The sequence below is a fragment of the Euleptes europaea genome, chromosome 9 (genome assembly GCF_029931775.1).
Source record: "Euleptes europaea isolate rEulEur1 chromosome 9, rEulEur1.hap1, whole genome shotgun sequence".
NCBI classification, from domain to species: Eukaryota; Metazoa; Chordata; class Lepidosauria; order Squamata; family Sphaerodactylidae; genus Euleptes; species Euleptes europaea.
The window spans coordinates 82,886,078-82,912,701 of record NC_079320.1 but is presented as its reverse complement, the minus strand read 5'-3'; the positions used below and the strand labels follow the sequence as shown (position 1 = coordinate 82,912,701).

The following is a 26,624-nucleotide window of genomic DNA, read 5'->3' as shown; positions in this document are numbered from 1 at the left end:
CCCCCGCCCGGCCGCGCTGCCGCTTCCTGGGGCCGGGAGCGGCCTGGGGCGGCCTCCTGCAACTGCAGGGAGGCTGCCCCGGCCCCCGCCCAGCCGCGCCGCCGCCGCCACCAGGGCCACGCCGCTTGCTCCCGGGAGCCCGGTCAGGTAAGTCTGCAGGGGGGGAGGGGTTATAAGCCGACCCTCGGCTTATACGCGGGTGCCTAATTTTTCCCCATTTTTGGGGAGAAATTAAGCACCTCAGCTTATACGCGGGTCGGCTTATACACGGGTATATACGGTAATATTGAAGCAGGCTGACTTGTAGAGGGGACATCTAAAAAATACATGCTCAATGGTTTCCAGCTCCCCTGTGTTACACGGGCAAAGTCTCTCCACCCTGGGCATCTTCTTAAATCTTCCTTCTAATATGGCAGATGGTAGGGCTGCACATCTGGCCAGTGTACAGGCCCTCCTATGTGTGTTCCTTTCTAGGGAGTATAAATATGCAGCTGTTGCTAGACTATACCTGGAATGTTGAGGTGCTATAAATGCAGGGGATCTCAAGAGATCCGTTTGATGCTCAGTATCTTTGACTCTTTCATTTATAGTTAGTCTAGCTTGGTCCATACCCATTTGCAAAAGTGCTGATGAAGCAAGTCCCAAACTATTTAGTTTATCCCCTATAGCAATGATCCATCTTGACCTAAAGGAGTCACTCAGTACCAGTGGCAAAAGACCCCTAGGATTAAGATTCATCTTAAGCCATACGTAGAGAGAGGATAAGCAAACCTTTGCCTCTACCTTCATCATACCAGTTTCCAATTGGATCAGGGAATTTGACACACATCTCGGGAGTTGAAGGGCAGCTCTAAGAAATTTGGATTGCACCAGTTCAAGAGGTGTAAAGCAAGAAGGTGTAGAGCCAAGGTGCGTTCCATAGAGCATCTGAGCTAATGTTTTTACCTGGAAGAGTTTAAGGGCGGCTGGGAGATAGTGAGCCCCTTTTGTCCGCAAGAACTTAATTATATCGCCAGCTGTTTTTGTGCCTAGATTGGCGGCATAGGTATTATGGGCCATCTTGGGTCCAGAAGCCTGAATAATCACATCTAGGTATTTAAAACAGGACACCTGTTCCAACCTTTGTCCATTTACACTCCAAATCCTATTTCTAGGACGTTTACCAAAGGCCATCACTTTTGTTTTCTCATAGTTGATTGTTAATCGTTCGTTTTCACAGAACATCGCCACTCTTGCAAACTCTCTCCTTAATCCCACTGGTGTCCTGGATAAGATCACAGCATCATCCGCATAAAGCAAAACAGAGATGTGCCTATTCACCAGTTTAGGTGGATGAAGTTCTGGTGCATTAAGAGAACTAACCAAGTTATTGTCGAAGGCTTTCATGGTCAGAGTTCATTGGTTCTTGTAGGTTATCCGGGCTGTGTGACCGTGGTCTTGGTATTTTCTTTCCTGACGTTTCGCCAGCAGCTGTAGCAGGCATCTTCAGAGGAGTAACACTGAAGGAGTGTCTCTCAGTGTCAAAGTGTGTTGGAAGAGTAATATATATAGTCAGAAGGGGGTTGGGTTTGAGCTGACAATGCAGGACAATGACTTTATTTTTATATAAAGGCACAATTACTGCTGACCCCCAGTCCCTCGGAATTTGCCCTGTAGTGTCGATGTACTTAAATAGGGAGGATTAAAAAGGTGCCCACCACTCTACATTTTCCTTGATAAACTCTGGGGGTATTCCATCAAGCCCAGGAGCTTTGCCCCGTTTGAGCCGATTAATATGTGACCCAACCTCCTTTAATGTGACTGGTGGCCAAGGGGGAATACTGGATAAGTCTGGAGTATAAGGTGACTGAGGATGTATGTCATCATAGAGGCTCTGGAAATAGGGTTGCCAAATGCCCGGTGGTGGCGGGTAAAATCCCGCCGATCTGCCGGCAGGCACTGCGTGCATGCGTGTGCACACACACGCATGCGTCACTTTTGGGTAAACCCCAAAGTGACAAGCACGCTCTAGCAATCTCGGATAAAACTCTATGGAAACCATAGAGTAAACCCGGAAGAGACATAGGCATGTTGCGCGGGGTGCGCGCGCCACAGCCACGGCCCCGGAAAGCTGCCGCCAGTGGAGCTATGGGGCCTAGGAAGCCTATCTGGAAAAAAAAACACCATCTGTCAGGAGCCACAAAGGAACTTAATGGTGAGATCTCCTTCATATTACATCCAGAAATGAGTCTCCAGAAAAGTGATGACTTATTATCTTTGGCTTCTTGAATCAGTATCTTCCAGGAATCCTTAGTATGCTCCTTTTTCTTCTGAGCAATTAGCTGTTTGTAGGCCTTTTTATGTGCTATAAGAGATTTCTGAGCCTCCTGGATCTGTTGTATGCTGTAGTAAACCTATAGTATGCATATTTGAGGGCCTTTTTTGCCTCAGAACATTCCCTATCAAACCACGGTTTGGATTTAGGAGCTGACACCTGAGATTGCTGGCCTGTGTTATATAGGATAGGTCTCAGTTTCTGAATAAAATTATCATATAGTATCAAGGGATCTTGATCTACAGTTGGATTTAAAAAGGCTGAGCAATAGAACTGTGCATCTTCTGCCAATAAGTGGACTTTTAGTTTAGAATGGAGATCATTTGTCCATCTTATACACTTTCCTATTTAATCAGGAGTTAACACTGACATTTATTGATGAGCTCTAAGATGGAAATCCCTACTAGGTAGAAAAATTTGGAGTCATAGTGGGAAATGATCTCCCTCCAAGTAGGGGAGGATTTGGAAGAATTTTGTTGAGATTCTTAGCTGTGGGCATACCAGCATATAATCGAGAGTACTGTCTCTGGAACCTGCCATATGGGTATATTCCCCAGGATGATCCCCATGTGAAGATCCATTTAATATATAAAGATTCAGCTTAAGGGCTAATCTTGCCAAACATACTCCTGCATAATTGGAGTGGTGATCTTTAAAGACCCGTCTATATGGATAGTTTCATAATTCGTCTTCCAGATCTGTAACTGCTGTCTTATATTTGGCTTCCAGAGTATCATCCTCAGGGCCCATCCGTGCATTGAAGTCTCCCATTAATAGGACATTCAGACTGACTTTAAATTTGTCTTCTGATATACAGGGTACCTTAATTTCATCACATTGTGCATTCCTGTGCAGTGGTGGATCTACTATGAAACTAATGAAGCTTAAGCTTCAAGCCCCTAATCCCGGAGGGGCTCGGAAGCAACTTTTTTTTTTTAATGAGTGAATTTTTCAACAAAATTGATGGCGTTTTTTAATGTGTTTGGAATTAAAATAAGGTTATTTTAGAGATAGAATCATATTGACCTTAGAATATGCTCTAATACCCATTTCATATGGACCTTGTTGGATGTTGCTGTATTGTTGCTGGTTGCGAAGGGGCCCCCATATCAGTTCAAGCTTCAGGGTCCCAAAAATGTAGGTCTGCCACTGTTCCTGTATAGTAATGTTACACTGAGATTTCTTTTGTATACTTGTTTATTAACCGAACATGAACACATAAAGCTGCTTTATTCTGAATGAGACCCTTCATCTATCAAGGGCAGTATTGTCTACTTAGACTGGCATCGACTCTCCAGGATCTTAGCAGAGGTCATTCACAACACCTACTGCCAGATCCTTTAACTGGAGATGCCAGGGATTGAACCTGGGACCATCTGCATGAAAAACAGATGTTCTACCACAGAGCCATGGCCCCTCCCCAAACTGAATATGTTATGCTACCGTATAGGCTGGCTGATGTAGAAGGGTTTTGTAGCTGCTTGGGATGAAGAGTTATATTTTTGAAACAACTCCACTACAGCAAATTGTCAGGCCTCAGCAAGTCGATGCGTTCCTGGCAATAACTTTCCTCCAGACGATACAGCGAGTAAAAAGTTTATTTCAGAAGAACAGCAATTTCAGCAGGTCAAAAGACTTTAGGCTAGCATACAGGTATGGGGGAATATTGAAACATATATAGGGTGGATACAATGGGGTTGATTGGATTATTGGAAACAAAGACACAATACCGAAGCAAACTACCGGTAAAGACTTGAGCAAAAGTATTCAAAGTTAAATGTGTGCATTAAGTGGCTGATCTTCCCGGGCTCCCAGTATTGTTCTGCGGGACCCGGTATCAGATCAGCCATTACCGGGGCGGGTCTCCATTGAGCTGCAGATCTTGGGCAGGAGACCAGGTGCAAATGGGGAGGGTTGGAGTGCAAAAGGACTCCATTTTGTCCATGGGGGAAACCATCTTGTTTCTACCCGGGGCCGGCGGAGAGCCTATCTGACACAAATGAAATGACTCAAAATGTTTTACTATCCCAGTGTTAAAAAAACTGTTCTAAGGTAATGGCTGGTCTTTAAATTTTCTGACTAAAAGCTCAGTCATTCAGGAAAAAGTCACAAGGTAGTGCCAGATATAAAAGCAAATTTTGTGTCAACAAATAACAGGGGTCTCTAAAGAGCCTAGGGTTGCCAACCTCCAGGTGGTTGAATATGGAGGCAGCACGAGGCTCAAAGGTAAATAAAGAGTCAATGTCAAAATTTACTATAATATCAATAGAGCAAAAAACAAAGCAAAAAGAACATACACTCACAGGTGACGCGTGTACATCCACGCCTGCAAATGCCTCGCAGGGCTTAAAACTGAAAAAAAACACAACTGGTAAGAAAATGCATAAGGAAACAAATACTGTGCATAGAACAGCCCTAAGGGGCTTGATTTTTACAACTGTGGCAAGCTGCACTAAGATCCAAATTGGCAAGGAGTGCTGCCACCAAAAGTAGTCATGAAGAAACAGAAAGGACAGCAGGTCATAGGCGAACGGTCTGTGGCAAAGACGCGTTTCGGGTAACCTTCATCAGTTTGCCAGCCCGTTGGCAAATATGGAGACCGCCGTTGTAAGCACACTCAAATGCTGGTAATTATGAAAATTTAACCATATTGCAGGATAGCTTACCCACCACTTCAAATACATTGGAAACACAGCATGACTTCAAAGAGTTCCACTGTTTCTATTATTGTAAGAGTGAAAGTAGCGTAACATATATTTCACCTGTGAGTGTATGTTCTTTTTGCTTTGTTGTTTGCTCTATTGATATTATAGTAAATTTTGACATTGACTCTTTATTTACCTTTGAGCCTCGTGAACCTCATGCTGCCTCCATATTCAGCCTCCAGGTGGTGGCTGGAGATCTCCCACTATTACAATTGATCTCCAGGTGACAGAGATCAGTTCCCTGGAGAAAATGGCCGCTTTGGCAATTGGACTCTAGGAATTGAAGTCCCTCTCCTCTCCAAACCCTGCCCCCATCAGGCTCCACCCCCAAAATCTCCAGGTATTTCCCAACCCATAGCTGACAACAATAGGGGAGCCCATGAGCAATAGTCCTTCCCAGTTAGCAATTCTATGCAAGCATATCAAGAAATGCCCCACTTAGAATCATAGAGTTGTAAAGGACCACCAGAGTCATCTAGTCCAACCCCCTGCACAATGCAGGAAATTCACAACTACCTCCCCCAAACACCCCCAGTGACCCCTACTCCATGCCCAGAAGATGCCCAAGTTGCCCTCCCTCTCACGATCTGCCTGAGGTCATAGAATCAGCATTGCTGACAGATGGCCATCTAGCCTCTGCTTCAAAACCTCCTGGGAAGGAGCACTTACCACCTCCTGAGGAAGCCTGTTCCACTGAGGAACCGCTCTAACTTGATTCAATATGGCTTACTCCCGGTGAAGTTTGCTTAAGATCTCCATTCCCAGACTGTCAGCAACCATTCATTCTTAATTATTAGAGGGTTCAGACCGGAAATGCCTGGTGCCGAATGCTAACAAACCTGCCTGCAACAACCAACACAGAGGAAAGCACCTTCTGTGGACTTTCATGGAAAACGTACTTTGTGGATTCAGAAAACGTACCTGGATCAAATAGAAATAGTGTACCTCCATTACCGTGATAGCCTCCAGATACGATTTTAAGAATTTCATTTCTACTTTCCTCAGGGCCACCACCAAAATGGCTCATTAAAAGCATATATAATAGACAATAGATTAAAAGCATATATAATAGACTATAAGCCTTATGAACCATTAAAGCCAAACCAAAACACTTCATTAAAACAAGTAAAACCAAGCTAAAATATACACCCAAAAACATAAAAACAACAATTAAAACAGCGCCATTTGCCTGGTTCTTATACAACTCCATCTCAGGTAGAAGAAAAGCTCCATCATGTTACTGTCAAAACTAGTATTTTCCAGATCCAGTTTTTACATTTTGCTAAACTTCCATAAGCCATCACGTTGCCATTGATGGATCAATTCACCCTTCAGTTCAAGAATACCCCCAAACTATGACTATTTTAGCCACAATTAAACAGTCCCAGACCATGCTGGTTGTGCTTCATTATACTGTAGAGGAAAATAGTGCCCAAATATTTATATCCGTCTTTGTGGTTAATCTATGAAGTGCATGGCACACTTTCCCAACATCCCTTCACACTCTGATGCAGTGGTCTTCAACATATCCAGACCCAGGACCCACCTTTAATAACCCAGGTGGTGGTCTAGAGCCCACAGAGCATCAACCATGTGACATCAGAGTCATATGATGGGAAGTGGAGGGCGCAGAGCTATGACCTTACAGATGGGGCTTCACATTACAAGTGCCCATGGTGCACTGGGAGGACTGCATGGCGGTGCGGCCAGGGAACAGAACAAAATGCAAGGGCTGGCTCTGAACCTGCCTGTGCTCAAAGGGAGCATCTCTACTGTCAAGTGACCTCTCCTCATTGTCCTTCCGCTTCATAGGGTTGCCAACCTCCAGGTACTAGCTATGTTGAAGCTAGCTATGTTGAGAGCCATTTCGTGAAAATTGTTGCAGAAAGTGCTATGCATACCGTATATGAAAAAGAAAGACACTGGATACACTAAGGGATCTACTTACTTAAAAGCAAACTGCTGACAGCAAGAAGGGATCTATGACTGATGAAGCCTTCGACATAAACGGGATTCTACATAGTATCTGGAATGCCTGTCTCATCAACTGATCCGTGGATTTCCTTATCTCCTTTGGACTTCACCCAACTGTTTGTGTTGTTGCTGATATCCTCCCACAGAATTTGATGCATCCTATTTGACTTTTCATTCATTTATTTCTATACCTCATAGTGGGATTGGGTTGTTGTTATTTTGTATATTTAGGTGATTTATATTTCATAGTAAGTTATAGGTTATTTATTATCAGAGGTGTCCGTCTTTCCTTAGCCTGTGTCTCGTGCTGGGGCCGGCCCGTACAAGCGGTTAGGCTCCTGACGTGAGTGCAGGCCTGGTTGCGGATGTTTACATATTAGCTGTGCTGGTCTCACCCTCGATTCCCCTCCGCCCGTCGCTGTAGCCTTGGGCGGCTAACAAGCTGTGTCTTCCCACTCTCCCTTCATCCTCCTTTCCTCCCCCCCCCCCAGACGTTGTTATCAATCCCTTTCCCAGGCTTGTTAGAAAGTGCACCTGTGATGTAATCATGCTACCACGTTTTAACTAGGCTCTGTAGTCTGGCTCGCTCATTAGCAGCTTTGTATCCTGCAAGTTACCTACGCTGTACCTGCTGCCTTTTCAATAAAGTTAACCTGCTTCTGACTTGGCTGTCTGAGCGAGTGGCTTTTTGGAAATTGCCCAGGTTGGCTGGAGAACCTGACATTTATGCCTGTTGTTATACTTATATATATTGATAAATTTCTTGATTCTTTAGCCTGGTGTTGTTCTGGTTTAGTTACACATTGCTACTTTACAACACTATTTTTTGTTGTGTTAACCTCCAGGTACTAGCTGGAGATTTCCTGCTATTACAACTGATCTCCAGCCGATAGAGATCAGTTCACCTGGAGAAAATGGCCACTTTGGCAACTGGACTCTATGGCACTGAAGTCCCTCCACTCCCCAAACCCCACCCTCCTCAGGCTCTGCCCCAAAAACCTCCTGCCAGTGGCAAAGGGGGACCTGGAAACCTTACTGCTTCAGCATGTGTGCAAAGAAAGGGAAGAGGCATATGGCATCCTAGCATGTGCACTAACAGCGGATCCTGGCAAAAAGTGGCAGAAAACACAAGCGCTGTAAGCAGTCATGACACAGTAAGTCTGGGCCGGACCTGGCCACATTGATCCATGCAACAGTCACCTCCAGACTGGACTATTGTAATTTGCTCTATGTAGGTCTACCCTTGAAAATGCTTCGGAGACTGCAGGTGGTCCAGAATGCTGCTGTCAGGTTGCTCACCAGAACATCATGATCAGCTCATACTACTCCAATTTTGCTGGCTACCAATTAGTCTCTGAATCCAATTCAAGGTGTTGGTATTAACTCTTAAAGCCCTTAATGGTCTGGGACCTTCATAGCTACGGGATCGCCTCTCCCATTACAACCCCCCATGCTCCCTTTGGGCATTCTCTAAGGGCCTCTTGCAGGTGCCTGACCCCAATATGGCTCGGTTAGCTGTTACCAGGGGAGGGCCTTCTCAGTTGGAGTGCAACCCTCATGTTTGGGTTGTTTTGTTAGGGGTATGGTGCTAGCCACACATTTTAATAGTTTAACGTTTTAATGTGGAGGAGTGGGGAATTTAATATTTTAATGTTAATATTTTATATTTGTTATCTGCTTTTATGTTGTTTTAAACTCATTTGTAATGTTTTAATGTTGTAATTTGCGACAAGACCCTTTGGGTGAGCGGTGACTTAAAAAAATCTAATAAATAAGTAAATATAAAATAAATAAGTGAGGCCGTATGAACTATGAACTGAAGACCACTGGATTACAGTGCAGTAACATTTTTTGTAACTCAATAAATTTGGCCTATTTTCTATAATGAAACCAAGAAAAAGAAAAGCTAGATTACCACACGAATGCAATCAAACATTTATCTTTCTCTGCCCCACCCTTGCTGTCTGGTTCACAAATATCAAACATCAGAAAAATTGATAAAATTGAAAAACAGATACAGCTTTATCTCTGAAAAATACAACAACATTTTACGGCTATGTCGGCAAAAAGATTTTTATCACATCATAAAGCAGAGAGAGGGAAGGGATCCAGAAAAATGAACCAAAAAAGCAAGTCTGTTACTCTTGGAATTGAATAGAGTCCCCCAAAATCTGTTATCTATATAAAGAAAAGAAATTGCAGCAGTTCCTTTTTGGTGGCATCTCTGACTTAGGACTTCAAACTCAGTTTAGAGTCTGGTGAATCAGACCTTGTTATGCTAGATTTATCATGAAATTAGTCATTTTGCACAGCCAATCTGACATTCTTTAATATAGTCCCTAGGTAGTTATTAATAGCTGGGCAGTTATTAATAGCTGGGCCTAATCCTATGTGACATTTTACACAGCAGTTTTCATCCAGAAGAATCTCAGAGGCTTGTATGTAATTAATTAACATGTTATTAATATTAATAATGTTATTAGTAGCAAAATGCCCATCATTGTAATGGATGGAGAGTGTGTAGACTAGGGGTGTCGAACTCATTTGTTATGATGGCCAGATATGACATAAATGTCACTTGGTAGGGCTGGGCCATGCCTCACCAGCCCAGATGAGGAACTGGGGGGGGGTTTACCGCCTCGGTTGGTGAGCCCACAGTGGGCCCGCCAGCCCAGATCAAGAGTGGGGGGTAGCTGCCTTGGCTGGCACACGAGCCGGATAAGAACTCTCAAGGGGCCAGATCTGGCCGGCGGGCCGTATGTTTGACACACCCGGTGTAGACAGTGAGCCTGTAAATTGCAAGGGGCCTGAGGCACACATGTGCAATCCACATACGGAAAGCTGGAGCATTCCCTAAAGCTCTTGTGATTGTTGCTGAGGGGAGAACAAGAGGAAATTGCTCAAGGATAGGAATGAAACCCTTACATAAAGGATCTGCATGCAAATACCTCGCTTTATGGTGAAGGAGGAACTATCAGTGAAAGGGAGGTTAAAACTAGAGGGAAAGAGTTGTAGATAAGACAGCCCGTGTGGTGATTAAAGCAGAGGTGTCAAATATACAGCTCGCGCATGGCTGGATCCAGCCCCTTGAGAGCTCTTATCCAGCCCATGAGCCAGTCACCTCCCCCAGTCCCAATATGAGCTGGTGAGACTGCCGCGGGCTTGCCAGCTGAGGCAGACATCCGTAGAGTGCTTGCAACACTGTTTTTCGCCTAAACCATCACATGATCTGAGGAAGTGGCACCCCTTTCCCTCAGTTTCTCCTGAGATGCTGGAAATTCTCAACTAGGACTCATATGAGAGAGCTCGCAGCGTGGCAGGAGGGAGGGAAGACAACTCAACGAACAACAATTACAGGTAAGTGCAACCCTGTTTTCATTTTCGGTCTTCTGTGCAGTTCCACACTACTGTAAGGTCTGAGTTCACCTGTTGAATCCCAATCACCAAACGTCCAGACAGGGTATTCTAAGAAGCTGGTTTATTTGGGAAGCATAAGGTGAGTAGCAGGAACTTACAGGGACAGGTACGAGGACTCTAATGGGGGGGGGGAATGAGCAGGATGGAACATATACAGAAAACCAAAGGCACAGTTGAATACCAAGCCAAGCCTGGTTCCCACGATAGATTACAGTTATCACACCAGAGGAGAGCAAGCAGTCATAACAACCTTCCAAATAACACAACCTTGGAGGGCAGCTGCACTCCCAGGCTGTGCTCCCTCACCAAAAGAGGCAGGGTAATGATCTCACTGAAACAATGGGCGCTTTCACACATGCTGACTAATGTACTTTCAATGCACTTTGCAGCAGGATTTTACTGTGTGAAATGGCAAAATCCACTTGCAAACAATTGTGGAAGTGTATTGAAAGTGCATTAGTCAGCATGTACGAAAAGCGCCCAATGACTGGAGAACAACCTTCTCGACTTCTCTCCTTGCTTGCAGGTCCAGGGCACAGTGCTTAACAAAGGTGTCTCCTGACAACCTCATCACTGTCTTACAAATGTCTTGTACCAGGACTCACTTAGGGAAAGCCACAGACAAAGCCAGTGCTCTAATGGAAAGAGAGTAGTCATCAAGCGGGCAAGGCAAACCAGTTTGTTCACGACACAGTTTTATTGTTGCCACAATCCACCAGGACAGTGTCGGAGCTGATGCAGCTCTGCCCTTCTTGGGTACTGAATAACGGATAAAAAGACTGGAGTTCAGTTCTTTCCAAGTAGAACAATAAACTCCTTCTCAAATCAAGTATATGTCATGTCTGTCCTGCACGTGATAATCACATGGGTGAGCAGAATGTCCTGAGACAAATGGAACTTGGTCACCACCTGAGGCAAAAACTGTAGACTGGGATGTAACACAACTCTTTTATCATACAATTTGATAAAACTGATAAAAATGGGAGTCCATTTTCAAGGCAGCCAATTTACTAAACTCTCTTCACCGAAGTTACGGAGACCAAGAAGGAAACCTTCTCTGGGAGCAAAGGAAATGGACAGATAGCTAGGGGCTCAGAAAGTTTTAACATTAACTATGACAACATCAAGGACAGCAACTATTGAGGAACTACTGGTGTTCTTGGTGTGTGTGTGTTACACAAACCCCTTAGAAAATGGTAAGAAACCCTGTGGGAAAATGCTGTGGTGCCATCTATAGGAACATGAGCGGTGGATACAGCTGCCAAAAGAACCCTGATAGAGGATTGGACTATCCCTGATGACTTCAAGGATAGCAAGTGATAGTGGGCAGGAAGCCAGGCATACTCCCTGTTAATATACCCAAGAGGAAAACTGTTTCCATTTCTGAGCATACGAATAACACGTAGAAGGCCTCTGTGATTTGAGTGAAAACATTTTGAACTCAGTAGAAAAGCTGGGTGCTATATCTTCAATGTGGTGTGGTACAGCCTGAAGACATCTTGGTATAGCAGAGGCCCCCTGAACAACAGGTCCTCAGCCCTCAGGAAGTATACGTAAGAACCCCTGGCTAAGTGGTAAAGCTCTGTGAACCAGAAGTGGAGCACCCAAAAGGGTGTTATAAGTATGCAATCTGACCTATCTGCCTGAAGCTTGCCAATCAACCTGCCTATAAGGGGAAAGGAGAGGAAGCATAGAACAGGCCCTCTCTCCAGGGAATGTGGAAGGTGTCCCCTATGGAGAGTTGTTGCCTGCCATCGAGCAGAAGATTGGGGCCTTGATATTTGTCACTGTAACAAGAAGATCCACTTGTGGTATGCCCCAAAGCCTGAAAATGGATCTGAGTAACACTACCTCAGAGACCATTCATGGTTTGAAAAAGCAGTTCTTCTGAGCTTATCCTCTCGTGTGTTCTGTGAACCATATGGACAGATGCAAGGACATTTGGCGTGTTGCAGCTAGATGCCAACTGAAAATGGCCTCTGAAAAAAAGACAGAACCAGTACCACCCTGTTCATTGATACAGAACTTTGCAGAAGTATTGTCTGTTTGGATCAGAACATTAGGGGGCACACATGTAATTTAGCTAGTGGGATAACCGCTGTGGCGGAAGCCATTAGCCTGAGAATTCTCTGGATGGGTAACACCCGTTGAAAGTAGTGCAATAAAAAATGTGTCATTAAAGACTTAATGGCTCTCCCCCTATCAGTAGGGAGAGAATAGCCCTAGCCTGGACAGAATCCAGAGTAGCCCCAATAAACTGTGCAACCTGTGAAGGAATTAATTTAGACGTTTTCCAATTAACTACCAAACCCAGATGCTGGCACGTCACTAAGATCAAATTAGTATGTTCAACGAGTTCCTCACGAGATGATGCGGCAATTAGCCAGTCGTTTAAATAAGGATACATAGCACATGCTCTAGTTTTCAAATATGATAGAACTACTGCCATACATTTCGTACACACCCTCGGGGCAGTGGCCAAACCAAAGGGCAGAACAATGTACTGGGGAAAAATTTTTATCCTAAATTTACCTAAAGCAGAGATACTGGCGATCTCTGATATGAAAGTAAGCATCCTGTAAATCTAATACCACCAACCACATTTATTTTAAATAAATGAAGAACAGAAAACAGAATAACCATATGAAACTAAGTTACTCTCAAGAACCTCCATCCTTCGTATTTATCAAGAAAAAGCAAGAGTGAAACCCATATTGAGCACTTCAGAAATAACCAACTCAATTGCACCTTTCCCTCAAGACTGAGTAACTGTTGCTGTGGCTGAGGGAGAGGATTGTCTATTGTGTCTTCTGAATGCTGACAAGGGCACTAAAGATATAAACTCTAACTTGTAGCCCTGTTCTATTATTGAAAGAACTCATGAATCAGAGGTCATAGAGTGCCATTCTATAAGAAAATGCCAAGCTATATCTAAAATTAACAGTAACATATTGATGTGAAATATTTAGTCAGAACAGAGGTTTTGGGGTTACTGTTGTGTGTCTTTGGACTGTGAGTGTGGTCCAGACTTGGACCGAGGAGCACCCCATTTTCTTGAATACGAATGAGGAGGCTGAAACTGTCTTTGAGAAGGATACTGTTGATGATAGGGAGAATAATATCTTTGGCCACGTTGGTAAGAAGGAAGGCCTTGCTGCCTCCAGTAAAACCTCTGCCTAAATGGTTGTGAAACAGAAAAGATAACACGAAGTGACTTTGCTGTCTGTTTTTCTTCATCTGAGATAACGTGTCATCAGTGGTAACAGCGAAGAGAGAGGTTCCTTTGAAAGGCAGGTCCTCAATCTTGTGACATCTGTCACATGGCCGTGGAGGGCAGGGAACTGTTCCTGGTGGCAGCAAAGGATAGGACTTGCAATAATGGGTTTAAATTGCGGGTGGAAAGGTACTGGCTGGATATTAGGAAAAACTTTTTTACAGTAAGAGTTGTTTGACAGTGGAATCAACTACCAAGGGAGGTGGTGAGCTCCACCTCACTGGCAGTCTTTAAGCAGAGGCTGGGCATTCATTTGTCAGGGATGCTCTAGGTTGATCCTGCATTAAGCAGGGGGTTGGACTAGATGGCCTGTATGGCCCCTTCCAACTCTTTGATTCTATGGTTTCTAGTTGTATCTGAAGAAGAGAGCTGTGGCTCACGAAAGCTCATACCCTGCCAGAAATTTTGGTAGTTTTTAAGGTGTTAGTGGACTCTTGCACTTTTCTACTGCTATTGACAGACTAACACAGCTGCCCATGGTGATAGGGCCGTAGATCATAGATCGAAGCCATGCATGATGTCGGAGAACTATTGAGAAAGCCATGGACCTCACAGAAGAATCAATAGCATGATGCCCTGCATTAATTTGTTGCTTGGAGAGCCTGACAATCTCTGTCTGAATCATTTTTGCTCTTGTTGTAATCAAGTAGAATCTCAATGTACAGGAACAATTTCTCCCAGATAGATAACTGGTCCCCCTCCCCATAATCACTTGGTAGTTATCAGTTATGAGATTAAGAGCTAGGTTGCATTTCCTCAGTTACCAATGAAGAAGGTGAAGAGTGAGTAAACAAAAATTTGAATCTTTCTTGCGTCACCTTGTATTAATTCTCATTTTTGGGGGGATGTAGGAGGGATGGAAGATGGCTTTTCCCACACCACCTTAGTTATGTCCAGGAAACTGTCCAGAATCGTGACATATATTTGTTGACATGTAAGACTGCACATGGCAAGCAGATAGAAAAGATCTAAGTGACAGCCAGGTGATTGGTGATGTCACATGACAGCTCAATGACTGAGCAGAAAAACTGGCTTGCACTGGACTGAGCTAGATGGTCCTGGAGACAAGACAGCCAACTGCTGATTGGCTGGGAGATTGTGCCAGTAATGTATATAAGTGTAATATATATGTATTTGGTTGTGGGTTGAGAGAAGTGGATGCTTTGCGAAGCACTTTGACATTGTGAAATAAAATAGCACTTTTGTATACGTGCTGACTCTGCGGTATTCACTCGCCTCTGGGGTGTCTGATACTTCTTCCAAACACCAACAGGGCTATGGGCCCAGAACGACTGTGCTAGGTGCTGGAGGTTCTGAACAGAGGTTTATCTGTGGAACAAGTACCATGGACTGCAGAGGGAGGGAGTGAATGTCTGAGGTGGATTCAGACGGAGCAGAGGAGAAGGCGAGCCTGCTGTCGGGAGCTGAGGAGGAGGCAAGCCTGTCTGTGGAGAGTGAGTTGTCGGGGGCGGAGGAGGAGAGTGATACAGAGCTTGAGGTGCCGGGTGCTGACGCCATGGCACAGGCGGCTACGGCATTACTTGTGGACAAGCTCACCTCCACCAACTATGAGGTCTGGGCATTGCGAATGCAGCACTATCTCAAGAGAGAGGCGTTGTGGATTTATGTTTCTGCCCCCCCCCCGACCCAGAGACAGCTCAGGACGTGACTAAAGATGAAATTGCACTGGCTACGATAGCACTGAGCGTGGCGGACGACCAGCTGGTGCATGTCTCAAGTGCCTTGAAAGCGAAAGCAGCTTGGGACTCCCTTAAACAAGTTTATGTACAAAAGACGGCTGGCTCTTTAATGGCCATCACCAGGCGCATGTACCGGACGGTTTTGAAATATGGAGTGCCGGTGAGACTGCACATGAACTCTTTGGCAGAGTGCTTCCAAATGCTGGAAAAGCGAGGGAAAGCCGTGCTGGAGGAAGACAAGGTCTTCATATTATTAAGTTCTCTGTCAGAGGATTATAATATGTTAATTACAGCCTTGGAATCTTTGGACACAGATCAGCTGACCTGGCAGTATGTGTCTGGGAGGCTGCTGGAACACGAGCAAAGATTGATTGCGCCAGCATCTGGGAAGCCTGCCCGGTCAGAGGGAGGAAAAGATAAGACGGATTACTTCACTGCTAAAGAAGGGTCTGCAGAGAAGAAGAACCTGCCATTGGATTTACAGCATGTGGCTTTGAAGGTCAGAAGATGCTTTTTGTGTGGTTCCAAAAGTCATTTAAAACATGACTGCCCTGACGTCAGAAAAAGGAGTCGAGGAGAGCAGTCATCGGCAGGCGCAGCCAGAAGCCAGAAGGCGTCATTGGTGAGAACAGAGACTAATGAATCTGCTGGCGTTTGGATTCTGGACTCTGGGGCTTCTCAGAACATTTGCCAGAGTGAGGAATTGCTGCAAGACGTAAGCAGTTCCAGCCTGAGGCATGTCAGCTTGGCTGATGGACGCAACGCAGATGTGGTGTGTGAGGGAAGTGTAAGGTTCCCTGCACTGGACTATGTATTTAAAAAGGTGCTTTGCGTACCAACTATAGAGACAAATTTGCTAAATGTCTGTGCATTAGATAATGCAGGGTTTACTGTGACTTTTGCTGAAAAATCATGCCAGATAGCAAAGAATGGAGAGGTGCTTCTGAGAGGAAAGCTAAGTCATAATGTGATGTAGTGGAAAATGTTCATGTCGAGGCTAAAGAAGTGCTTAATCAAAGCTTGCATGACAGCTGCGTTCATTTATGGCACAGACGCCTCGGTCATGCCGGGTACGAGGCAATAAATAAAACGCTATCTCTACTGGGTAAAGAGAAAGTGAAAAAATGTGAAAGATTTCTAGACTGTGAGGTCTGTAAGTGTGTCAAGTCTAAAGCCTACCCAGTGGCTAGACACAGTGATAGAAGGTCGGAAAGAGCTCTAAAGCTATGTCATAGTGATGTCATTGGTCCTTTCAGGGAGAGCCATTCAGGAAACCGATATGCTTTGATCATAACAGATGACCACAGTAGATTCACCTGGGTGTTTCCCATAAAAAGGAAGTCTGATGTATTTGAAACCTTCAAGTACTGGGCTAGAAGGGTACAGAAGCAGCTTGGTCAAGAGCTATGCGCTTTTCAAACAGATTTTGGTGGGGAGTATACGTCACATGCATTTGCTAAGTGGTTGCAGCAACAAGGTGTGCAACACAGGGTGGCTAATGTTTCAACCCCCCAGGAGAATGGAATTGCAGAAAGGCATGGTGGGATGTTGCAAACAAAAATGTATGCCATGCTGCGAGATGCAGATCTGCCTATGACTTTTTGGGCAGAAGCTTTGAAGGCAGCATGTTATATTTCTAACAGGATCTGGACCAGGTGCATAGATGATATTCCCTACAGGGCACTGTACAAAAAGGACCCTAGTCTAAGCTACCTTAGAGTGTTTGGGGTAAAAGCCTGGGTGAATGTGCCTTTAAACCAAAGAAGGAAAGGAGGAGCAAGAGCCAAAAAGCTCACTTTCCTAGGGTATCAAACAGGCATGAAAGCCTACAGGTTTGCCAATGAGCACAATTGTCTGAGTTATAGCAGATCAGCCAATTTCTGTGAAGACAATAATTGGGATAAAATTCATGGGCATCAGGTGTCTCAGCAGGTACTTCCTTTGTCTGATAACTCTCATGATGGGAATGAGGTGAAACTGGAGGGATCTCCTAGTAGGGCCTCATCAGAGAGTGAACAAGGTGGAAGGCCTGTGCCAAGAGTGTCAAGCAGGAGTAACAAGGGAGTTCCTCCTGTAAGATTTGGTTTTGAAACAAATGATGTTAACCATGTGTATGTAAAAGAGCCACAAAGTTACCAGGAGGTGTTGTTGCTGGAAAGGAAAGAAAAGGAGGGTTGGCTTGAAGCCATGAGGTCAGAGTATGACTCTCTCCAAGAGAATGAGGTATTTTCTGTGACTCACCTGCCTGATCAAAGACAAGCCATTGGGTGTCGATGGCTGTACAAGGTCAAATACCTGCCAAATGGGAAAATCCTTAGGAAGGCCAAGCTGGTGGCCAAGGGTTATTCACAGAGGGAGGGACAAGATTTTGACGAGGTGTTTGCCCCGACCGTAAAATCAGAGACGTTAAAAGCTGCACTGTGCAAGGCTGCAAGGGACAGTATGCAGGTGCATCACTTTGATTTTACTACAGCATACCTGAATGCAAGCCTAAGTGAGGAGTTGTATATGGAGCAAATTCCTGGGTTTGCAGGCAAAGATGAGCAGGGAGTGCTGAGACTGCATAAGGCCATCTATGGTTTGAAGCAAAGTGCTCGGGCATGGTCACAATGCCTTAGCAAGGCCTTAATCAAACTAGGTTTCAAGCAAGGTGTGGCAGATCCTTGCATGTTCACTAAATGCATGGGTGACATGGAATGTGTGCTCGTGATTTACGTGGACGACATTTGCCTGATGTTCCACACAGAGGAACAATTGCAGTGGTTCAAAAAGGCTGCTGGGAGTGTGTTCAAAATGAAGCATTTGGGGAACATTCAAAACTATCTGGGGGTTGAAATAACCAGAAACTCAGAGGGGTGTTTTGAATTGAGCCAAGGGAAGAAAATTGAATAACTTTTGAATAAATTTGGAATGGCAGAAGCCAAGTGCACTGATACCCCCATGACAACAGGGTATGGCCGGGAGATGGATGACAAAGAGTTCCACAACAAGGTGCTATATCAGTCCTTGGTAGGGTCATTGCTGTACTTGTCTTGTTGGACTAGACCTGACGTTTGTATGGCTGTACATTTACTATGTCAAAGGTGTGCTTGTCCTTATGAAAAAGACTGGATAGCAGCAAAGAGAGTGCTGCGGTATCTGAAGGGCACTTCTTCAGCTAAATTAATACTCAAAGCTGATGAGGAGGAGCCAGTCACTGTCTACAGTGATGCTAGTTGGGGAGACAGGGAGGGCGGGAAATCCACTACAGGGTATGCAGTGTATCTGCATGGGGCCCTCATCATGTGGAAGTCTTTAAAGCAAACCCATGTCTCTACTAGTACGTGTGAAGCTGAATACTCAGCCATTAGTGACTGTGAAATACAGTTAGAGTGGCTACAACAACTGGTTAAAGATCTAAACCTGCAATGGAATCTGCCTGTAAGGGTATTTTGTGATAATACAGCAGCGCAATAGTTGGCAGGAGACCAAGGTATCAGAACTAGGAGTAAGCATATTACTATAAGGTACAACAATGTCAGGGAAGTGGTGAACAATGGGTTTATCAAACTGGAACATTGTGCTTCAAACGACAATATTGCAGATATGTTTACCAAATGTTTACCGGTGGAGAAATTTGTAAAATTTCGTAATTCATTGGGGCTTGCAATGTCAGTCTAGGAGGAGTGTTGACATGTAAGACTGCACATGGCAAGCAGATAGAAAAGATCTAAGTGACAGCCAGGTGATTGGTGATGTCACATGACAGCTCAATGACTGAGCAGAAAAACTGGCTTGCACTGGACTGAGCTAGATGGTCCTGGAGACAAGGCAGCCAACTGCTGATTGGCTGGGAGATTGTGCCAGTAATGTATATAAGTGTAACATATATGTATTTGGCTGTGGGTTGAGAGAAGTGGATGCTTTGCGAAGCACTTTGACACTGTGAAATAAAATAGCACTTTTGTATACGTGCTGACTCTGCGGTATTCACTTGCCTCTGGGGTGTCTGATACTTCTTCCAAACACCAACAATAATATGGATACAGAGTAAGGGAGGAAAGGCATGTGGCCAAGGTGTTGGAACAGATGGATAAAGACATGGTGGTGGGTGGATCTCCACTGAAGTGGATGGTTCTGGCTCAAGTTCACCACACAATACTGAGTGCTCTGGTGACCTGGAGTGAATGGATGGAGTCCTGGGAGGAACAAGGATCACTCCCTTTTGCTCTTGACTTGGTTCCAGGTCAGCTACAAGTTGAGACCAATGCTCCTTCAGAAATGACCTGGATTTCTCTCTGTGTTTGGTCTTGGTTTTAGATTTCTTGGCTAGTGGATCTGAAGAGCTCCTCGGTTCTGTAGATGGTGATGGGGACCAAGACTGACAACAGGGAGATTCTGTCCTTGGTACTGATGGAACCAGTGCTTAAGTGGTTGGTTTAGAAGGATACTCCATCACAGCAAATAGTTTAATTGCTGGAATGTCGCAGGTGGAGAGGGCTTTCAGGAGAAAGGAGCTTTAACTTGGAGACCTTTCAGGAGCTTTAACTTGGAGACCCGATCACATCTTGCCTGAAGGGTAAACTGCTGGCAGAGTTTACACAAGGCTACATTATGACTCTCTCCCAGCAAAGTAGACGTAGATCATGCTCATTGGTGTGGGTCATTTTTGTGCCACAATGCAAGCACTTTTTAAACAGTGACATCTTGCCTGTAACCAAGCCCTGCTGATCAATTGGTGTGTGTGTGTGTGTCACGGTTTTATAAATATCATAAACAGTTATCTATTTTTTAAAAAGCATTGCTCTATACCTTCTGTTTCCCAACAGGAAAGGAACCAGCCTAACAAATCAGAAAAGTTGTAGACAGCCCAAAACATGAACCAACTCTGAGGAAAAGGAACCAGGAAGATCCTATCCTTATGGAGGCAAAGAAGGAAATGAGGGAAGTGGGCGCCACTCCCTGAGGGCACGTGGTGGTTCAGGTGGAAAACAGTGTTGTGAGTGCTTTGAGGGGGACGGGCATCCTCTGGCATTTTTACGCTGGAAATTTCCTTTCTGCGGCATTCCCTTTGATATGGGTAACTTCAATACTAACTGGAGCCCTGGGACCTCTTACTTTAGAAACTGAGGGTTGGATCCCACCATGCCATAGTGGAAGAGAAGTTAGACTTAATGCAGTCCACTTGTATAAGAGCCACAAAGAGAGTGAGTGCCGGTTTTTCATTTTGGATCAGTATTGCTGTGTACATAAATCAAAGGGCAACAGGCGGTCACTTGGACGTGTGAAATGATTTGACATAAAACAGTCTTTCCAAGGAAAGGAGGTTGCTGACAATATCCCTTGCGCCCTGTCCCACACCAGCAGAAACACTAGATAGGATATGGTCATGCTGACTTTGTGCAAGGGCTACTTGCAACAAAATTATTCTTTCTGCTTGCGCAAGAGGTCTCTATCGTAGGATCCAACCCTGAGAGTCAAGCCTAAATGGCAATCCTGGACAGCAGGTGGCGTAGATGAGTTGGTGGTGGGGTCTGGTGAGAAGTAGGAGAAGGAGAAGAAGAGTTGGTTTTTAGACCCCGATTTTCTCAACCTTTTTAAGGAGAATCAAACCAGTTTACAATCTCCTTCCCTTCCTCTCCCCAAAACAGACACCTTGTGAGGTAGGAGAGGCTGAGAGAATTTGGAGAGAACTGTGACTAGCCCAGGTCACCCAGCAGGCTTCATGTGTAGGAGTGGGGAAACCAACCCGATTCACCAGATTAGAGTCCACCGCTCTTAATCACTACACTACACTGACCCCTCCCCAGTACCCTTAGACTCTCACCAGCCTTGTCCTTTGCTGGCACAGAAAGCCCGACCGCATCTATGCCTGGGTTCCTACTGCTGATTTGGAAGAGAACACCCAGGGCACTGCCCTGCTGGCTAACTTCCAAGCTTCAACAGCAGCCAGCTGGATCCCTGTTACCGGGCAGCAGAAGGCTGGCAAAATATTTGGACTTTGCTGATCTAGATCAGCTTTGTAGGAACCAAACTCAGATGAAGTGATCTATTGAATAAAAGCACACGAGCCCTTATCGAGTGATGGTGAGGGGCTGTGGCTCAGTGGTAGAGCATCTGCTTGGCATGCAGAAGGTCCCAGGTTCAATCCCCGGCATCTCCAGTTAAGGGGACTAGGCAGGTAGATGATGTGAAAGACCCCTGCCTGAGACCCTGGAGAGCCCGCAGCTGGTCTGAGTAGATAATACTGACTTTGATGGACCAAGGGTCTGATTCAGTATAAGGCAGATTCATGTGTTCATGTGATGTTATCCTAGAGCCAGCAAGGGGAACCAAAGGCATACAATGACACAAAGCTGAGATATAGTGCCATTTCCCACCACAAGGCCACGGTACCATTTTCACAGCCGGGGTATCAATTATGCTTTGCATTCAGCTGGCAGAAGCAAGGCAAATAAAATTGTGGCAGTGCTTCTTTCCCTTTCTCGGCACAAGTTCCACTCTATCTTAGAAAAAGCTAAAAGATTAACCGCTGAGTTATAATACACTGTATTTATTACATTTCCAGTGCAGCATGTGGACTAGCTGTTAGGCTACAGTACAAGATTTATTGAGGAGTCCTTGCAGGAGGATAGGAAAACAGTAATCTCTCTTTCAGATCACAGCCTGCTCTCAAGCATCCCTCCCTGACCCTGTGCTAGTGCAATATTATATTTCACTCATATCCACATCATTGGGGAGAGGGGGGGAGGTACATAAGAAAGGCCCTGCTGGATCAAACCAAGGCCCATCAAGTCCAGCAGCCTGTTCACACAGTGGCCAACCGGGCGCCTCAAGGAAGCCCACAAACAAGACGACTGCAGCAGCCCCATCCTGCCTGTGTCCCACAGCACCTGATATAATAGGCATGCTCCTCTGATCCTGGAGAGGATAGGTATGCATCATGACTAGTATCAATTTTGACTAGTAGCCATGGTTAGCCCTCTCCTCCATGATAGGTAGTTCCATAACCTGCTGCTACTATGCTCCATGCTGGAGTACTGGTCCCTTCCCACCCCCATTGAGCCCAGATTTGGGGGGAATTAAAAATGGCTGTGGACTCCTAGGGTTGCCTGGTCTGGGTTGGAGATTTTGAGGGTGGAGCCTGAGAAGGGCAGGACTTGGGGAGGGGAGGGGCTTGAATAGGCTTTAATGCCACAGAGTCCACCTTCCCAGGTGGCGATTTTCTCCAGGGGAACAGATTTGTGTTGCCTGGAGATCAGTCCGTTGCAAGCCCTGGAGATCTCCAGCCACCACCTGGAGGTTGGAAACCCCACAGAGCATTGGAGCTGCTGAAAAACCAACATTTGACAGGTTTATAAGCTGTCATGTATTTCCCCCCCCTTAAAATCTGTTTAAGAACTTTCAAGTATCACTGTTTAGATTTAAAAAAACAAAAAAACACAGACCTGAGCCTACGTTTCCTATTGATCAAAGCGTCCGTGGACTGCTGCCCATTTTAGCCCCAATTCAGGGCTCCAATCCCGGGGTCTTCTCACCCACCCAAGGCAAGCACACGGCGAGGGGCGGGGCGCGAAGCTCGAACTTTGCTTTTCAAACGGGACCGTCACGAGGGCGCAGGGGGGCCGCAAACTCCCGCAGGGGCCGAGGAGCAGCCGCCTCCCCCCCCCCCCGCCCACCTCCACGCTCGGCTTGGCCAAGAGAGGCAGCGCGGTGCAGCGGTTAAGGGCGGTGGACTCCGATCTGGGGAACCGGGGTTGATCCCCCACTCCTCCACATGGGCGGCGGACGCTAATCCGGTGAACTGGGTGACCTCGGGCTAGTCACAGCTCCCTCAGCCCCACCTCCCTCCCAGCGCGTCTGTTGCGGGGAGGGGAAGGGAAGGCGATTGTAAACCGGTCCGAGTCTCCCTTAAGTGGTAGAGAAAGTCGGCCTAGAAAAACCAACTCTTCTTCTTTTTCAGGACTGCAACCGGAGCCGAGCGCCGGCTTGCAGGGGCGCAAGGCACGGGACCCCGCGCAGAGTGGCGCCGCCGCTGCGGGGGAGGGCGCGCAAAGGCCGGCGGCGCTGGCAAGCGGACCGGGGCTCCCTGTCCCGCTCGGGGGCAGCGAGGCGCGCCCAAACTTCTCCCCTGCGGCCCGGGAAGTTTCCCCCCCACCCGCCGCCGCCGCCCCCCCCAAAGGCGCCTTACCTTGGTGAGCTGCGCGATCTTCTTGCACATCCTCACGTGCATGCCCGCCTCGCCCGCCTCCCACGCGCTGCCCGGCGGGGCGGCCGGAGAAGCCCCGTCGCAAGCCCCGGGCTGCTGCTGGAGCGGGCTGGCGCCGGAGGCCATGGGCAGGGGCGGCGGGGCGGCGCGGCCGGCCCCCCAAGCGCCAGGTCGCTCGGCACGGCTCCTCGCGCCCAGGCGCCGCCTGCCCCCCACCCCCGCCAGCCCGCCCCCCGCTGGCCGCTGCGCGTCCCCGGAGGAGCCGCTCGGGCTGCTTCGCCGCGCTGGAGCGCGCGGACTTTCCCTTGGCCGAAAGAGGAGCCTGCTGGGGGGGGGGGGGGATCTCGGCCGGCATCCCGTTGCCAAGAATAGCCGGGCAGGGGGAGAAACCCGCCGGGCTGGCAGCGCTGCGGGCGAAGAGGCGCGGCCGCTCGAGCCTCCTTGCTTCCCTGTCCCAGCCAGGATCGAACGCGCGGACGTTCTTCCCTGTTTCAGCCAGGATCGAACGCACGAACGTTCTTGGATCGAACGCACCAACGTTCTTCCCTGTTCCAGCCAGGATTCAGCCAGGATCGAACGCACGGACGTTCCAGCCAGGATCGAACGCGCGGACGTTCTTCCCTGTTTCAGCCAGGATCGAACGCACGAACGTTCTTGGATCGAACGCACGAACGTTCTTCCCTGTTCCAGCCAGGATTCAGCCAGGATCGAACGCACGAACGTTCGAAGAACGTTCGTGCGTTCGATCCTGGCTGAATACTGGCTGGAACAGGGAAGAACGTCCGTGCGTTCGATCCTGGCTGGAACGTCCGTGCGTTCGATCCTGGCTGAATCCTGGCTGGGACAGGGAAGAACGTCCGTGCGTTCGATCCTGGCTGGAACGTCCGTGCGTTCGATCCTGGCTGAATCCTGGCTGGGACAGGGAAGAACGTCCGTGCGTTCGATCCTGGCTGGGACAGGGAAGAAAGGAGGCTCGCGCGAGCGCGCGTTCTCGCCCGCAGACGTCCTGCTGCTGAACGTGGGAGCTCTGTTGGGCCAGCAAGGCCAGTGGCGGACGGGCCAGGGGGGGTCAGCTGGCCCGATGGCAAGCGGGGGCCCCCCTTAACCAGGAGACGAAATGTTGACAATGTGGATGACCTTTTCGTAGCTTGAAAATTAGAATACATTTATTTAAAATTATTTATTGGCGATTTAAAAATTCAGTTATAACCATCTGCATTGACATTTAGTATCCACTGTACGCTCCCAGTAATAGGAACAATATATGTACACTGTCATTATTGAAAATATACATTTATTTTGCAAACAAAAAATAATTGTACCTTTTTTCCACTTATGTATTTTTTTGAAAATTTTATTTATTTCTTATAAACATTAAATGATGGCCTTATAGTTATGGGTGGGCCCCCTTTGTCTCCTGGCCACCAATATTTTTAGACCCAGTCCACCGCAGAGCAAGGTGCACATTAGTAAGGAGAGTTACTCCAGTCTGAGCCCATTCATTTCAGTGGGCTTAGATTGGAGTAAGTCTTCTTAGGAAGTTAGGAATGCCCTGATTGCACCCTGGTCAGCCATCTGGTTGTTACCACTTGTTGCCGCGGTGAAGCCCAGATGTTATTTATCTGTTGTGTGAAGAATATTTCCTCCCTGGCTATGAGCAACTGCGATATGAGGAAGAAAAAATTCTCCACTTTCTTCACCCCGTTCAAAATTTTATTTGTTTACTTCAAGTATAGCTTGCCTTTCTCCCCAAGTGGCACCATACAATGGAAGTCCTCGATGCCACTCACCACTCTACAATTGCATGTTCTTATTGATTGATTGATTTACTTTATTTATATCCCACCTTTCACCCCTAATGGGACCAGAGCAACTTACGTCATTCTCCCCTCCATTGTATCCTCACAACAATCCTTTGAGATATGTTAGGCTGAGCCTGGCCCAAGGTCACCCAGCAAGCTTCCATGGCAGAGTGGGGATTCAAACCCGGGTCTCCCTGTTCCTCGCCTGACACTGTAACCACAACACCATGCTGGCTGGGTAGATCAGTGAGCCAGCATAGCATAATTCACAGTGGGTAGCCGTGTTAGTCTGTTTGCAGTAGTCAAAAAGGTCAAGAGTCCAGTAGCACCTTAAAGACTAACAAAAATATTTTCTGGTAGGGTATGAGCTTTCATGAGCCACAGCTCACTTCTTCAGATACACTTCTTCAGCATAGCATAGTGGTGAAGAGCGTCAAACTCTAATCTGGAGAACCGGGTTTGATTCCCCACTCCTCCACATGAAGCTGGCTTGGAGACCTTGGGCCAGTCACAGTTCTCTCCGAACTCTCTCAACCCCGCCTACCTCACAAAAGGTGTCTGTTGTGGGGAGAGGGAAGGCAATTGTAAACCAGTTTGATTCTCCTTCAAAGGTAGAGAAAGTAGGCATATAAAAGCCAACTCTTCTTCCTCCTCCTCCTCTTCCTTCTCCTATAGCATCAGGGCTAGTGCAGGCTAGCCCAGTCCCGTCAGATCTTGGAAGCTAAGAAGGGTCAACTCTGGCCAGTATTTGGAAGGGAGGCCACCAAGGTATACCAGGGTCATGATGCAGAGACAGGCAATGGCAAACCACCTCTGAACGTCTCTTGCCTTGAAAACCCTATGGGATAGCTGTAAGTCAGCTGTGACTTGATGGCCAAAAAAAAGCATCAGGGTCCAGATTGAATTCAGACCCCACCACACCTGCCCCTGAATAACATTTCAGAAGTGGGGAAGATGATGACAGATTCCCCCCCCCCATTTTTTTTGAGCTTAGGCTGCAGGGCTCCCTTCTGAGAGTGGGCAATGGAAGAAGGCAAAGTGAGGTCAGATCTCACTTGAAATATGGTTGGTGTCACTCATCCTGGACCGAGGAAGAAAGAGATCTGTCCTGCTGCCAAGACAGTAGGTGGGAATCCAGCGGAAGGAAGTTGTGGGTGTGCAGGAGAGACTAAAGACTGCCGGCCCGAGGGAGTTGCATTCTTTTTTTAAAGCCAAGCAGATTCCTTCCACAAGCAGATGAATTTTAACTC

At 46.7% G+C, this 26,624-nt stretch overlaps 1 protein-coding gene across 1 annotated transcript in view; it reads right to left on the bottom strand.

Moving 5' to 3' along the window:
* FAM184B (family with sequence similarity 184 member B) overlaps positions 1–23,609 on the bottom strand; it is a 107,778-nt gene extending 84,169 nt beyond the window's left edge. Inside the window, exon 1 of the mRNA XM_056855109.1 lies at positions 23,555–23,609. Coding sequence (XP_056711087.1) covers positions 23,555–23,596 — 42 coding nt within the window. The 5' untranslated portion in view covers positions 23,597–23,609. The remainder of the gene's footprint in view (positions 1–23,554) is intronic.
* Between the last annotated feature and the right edge of the window lie 3,015 nt (positions 23,610–26,624).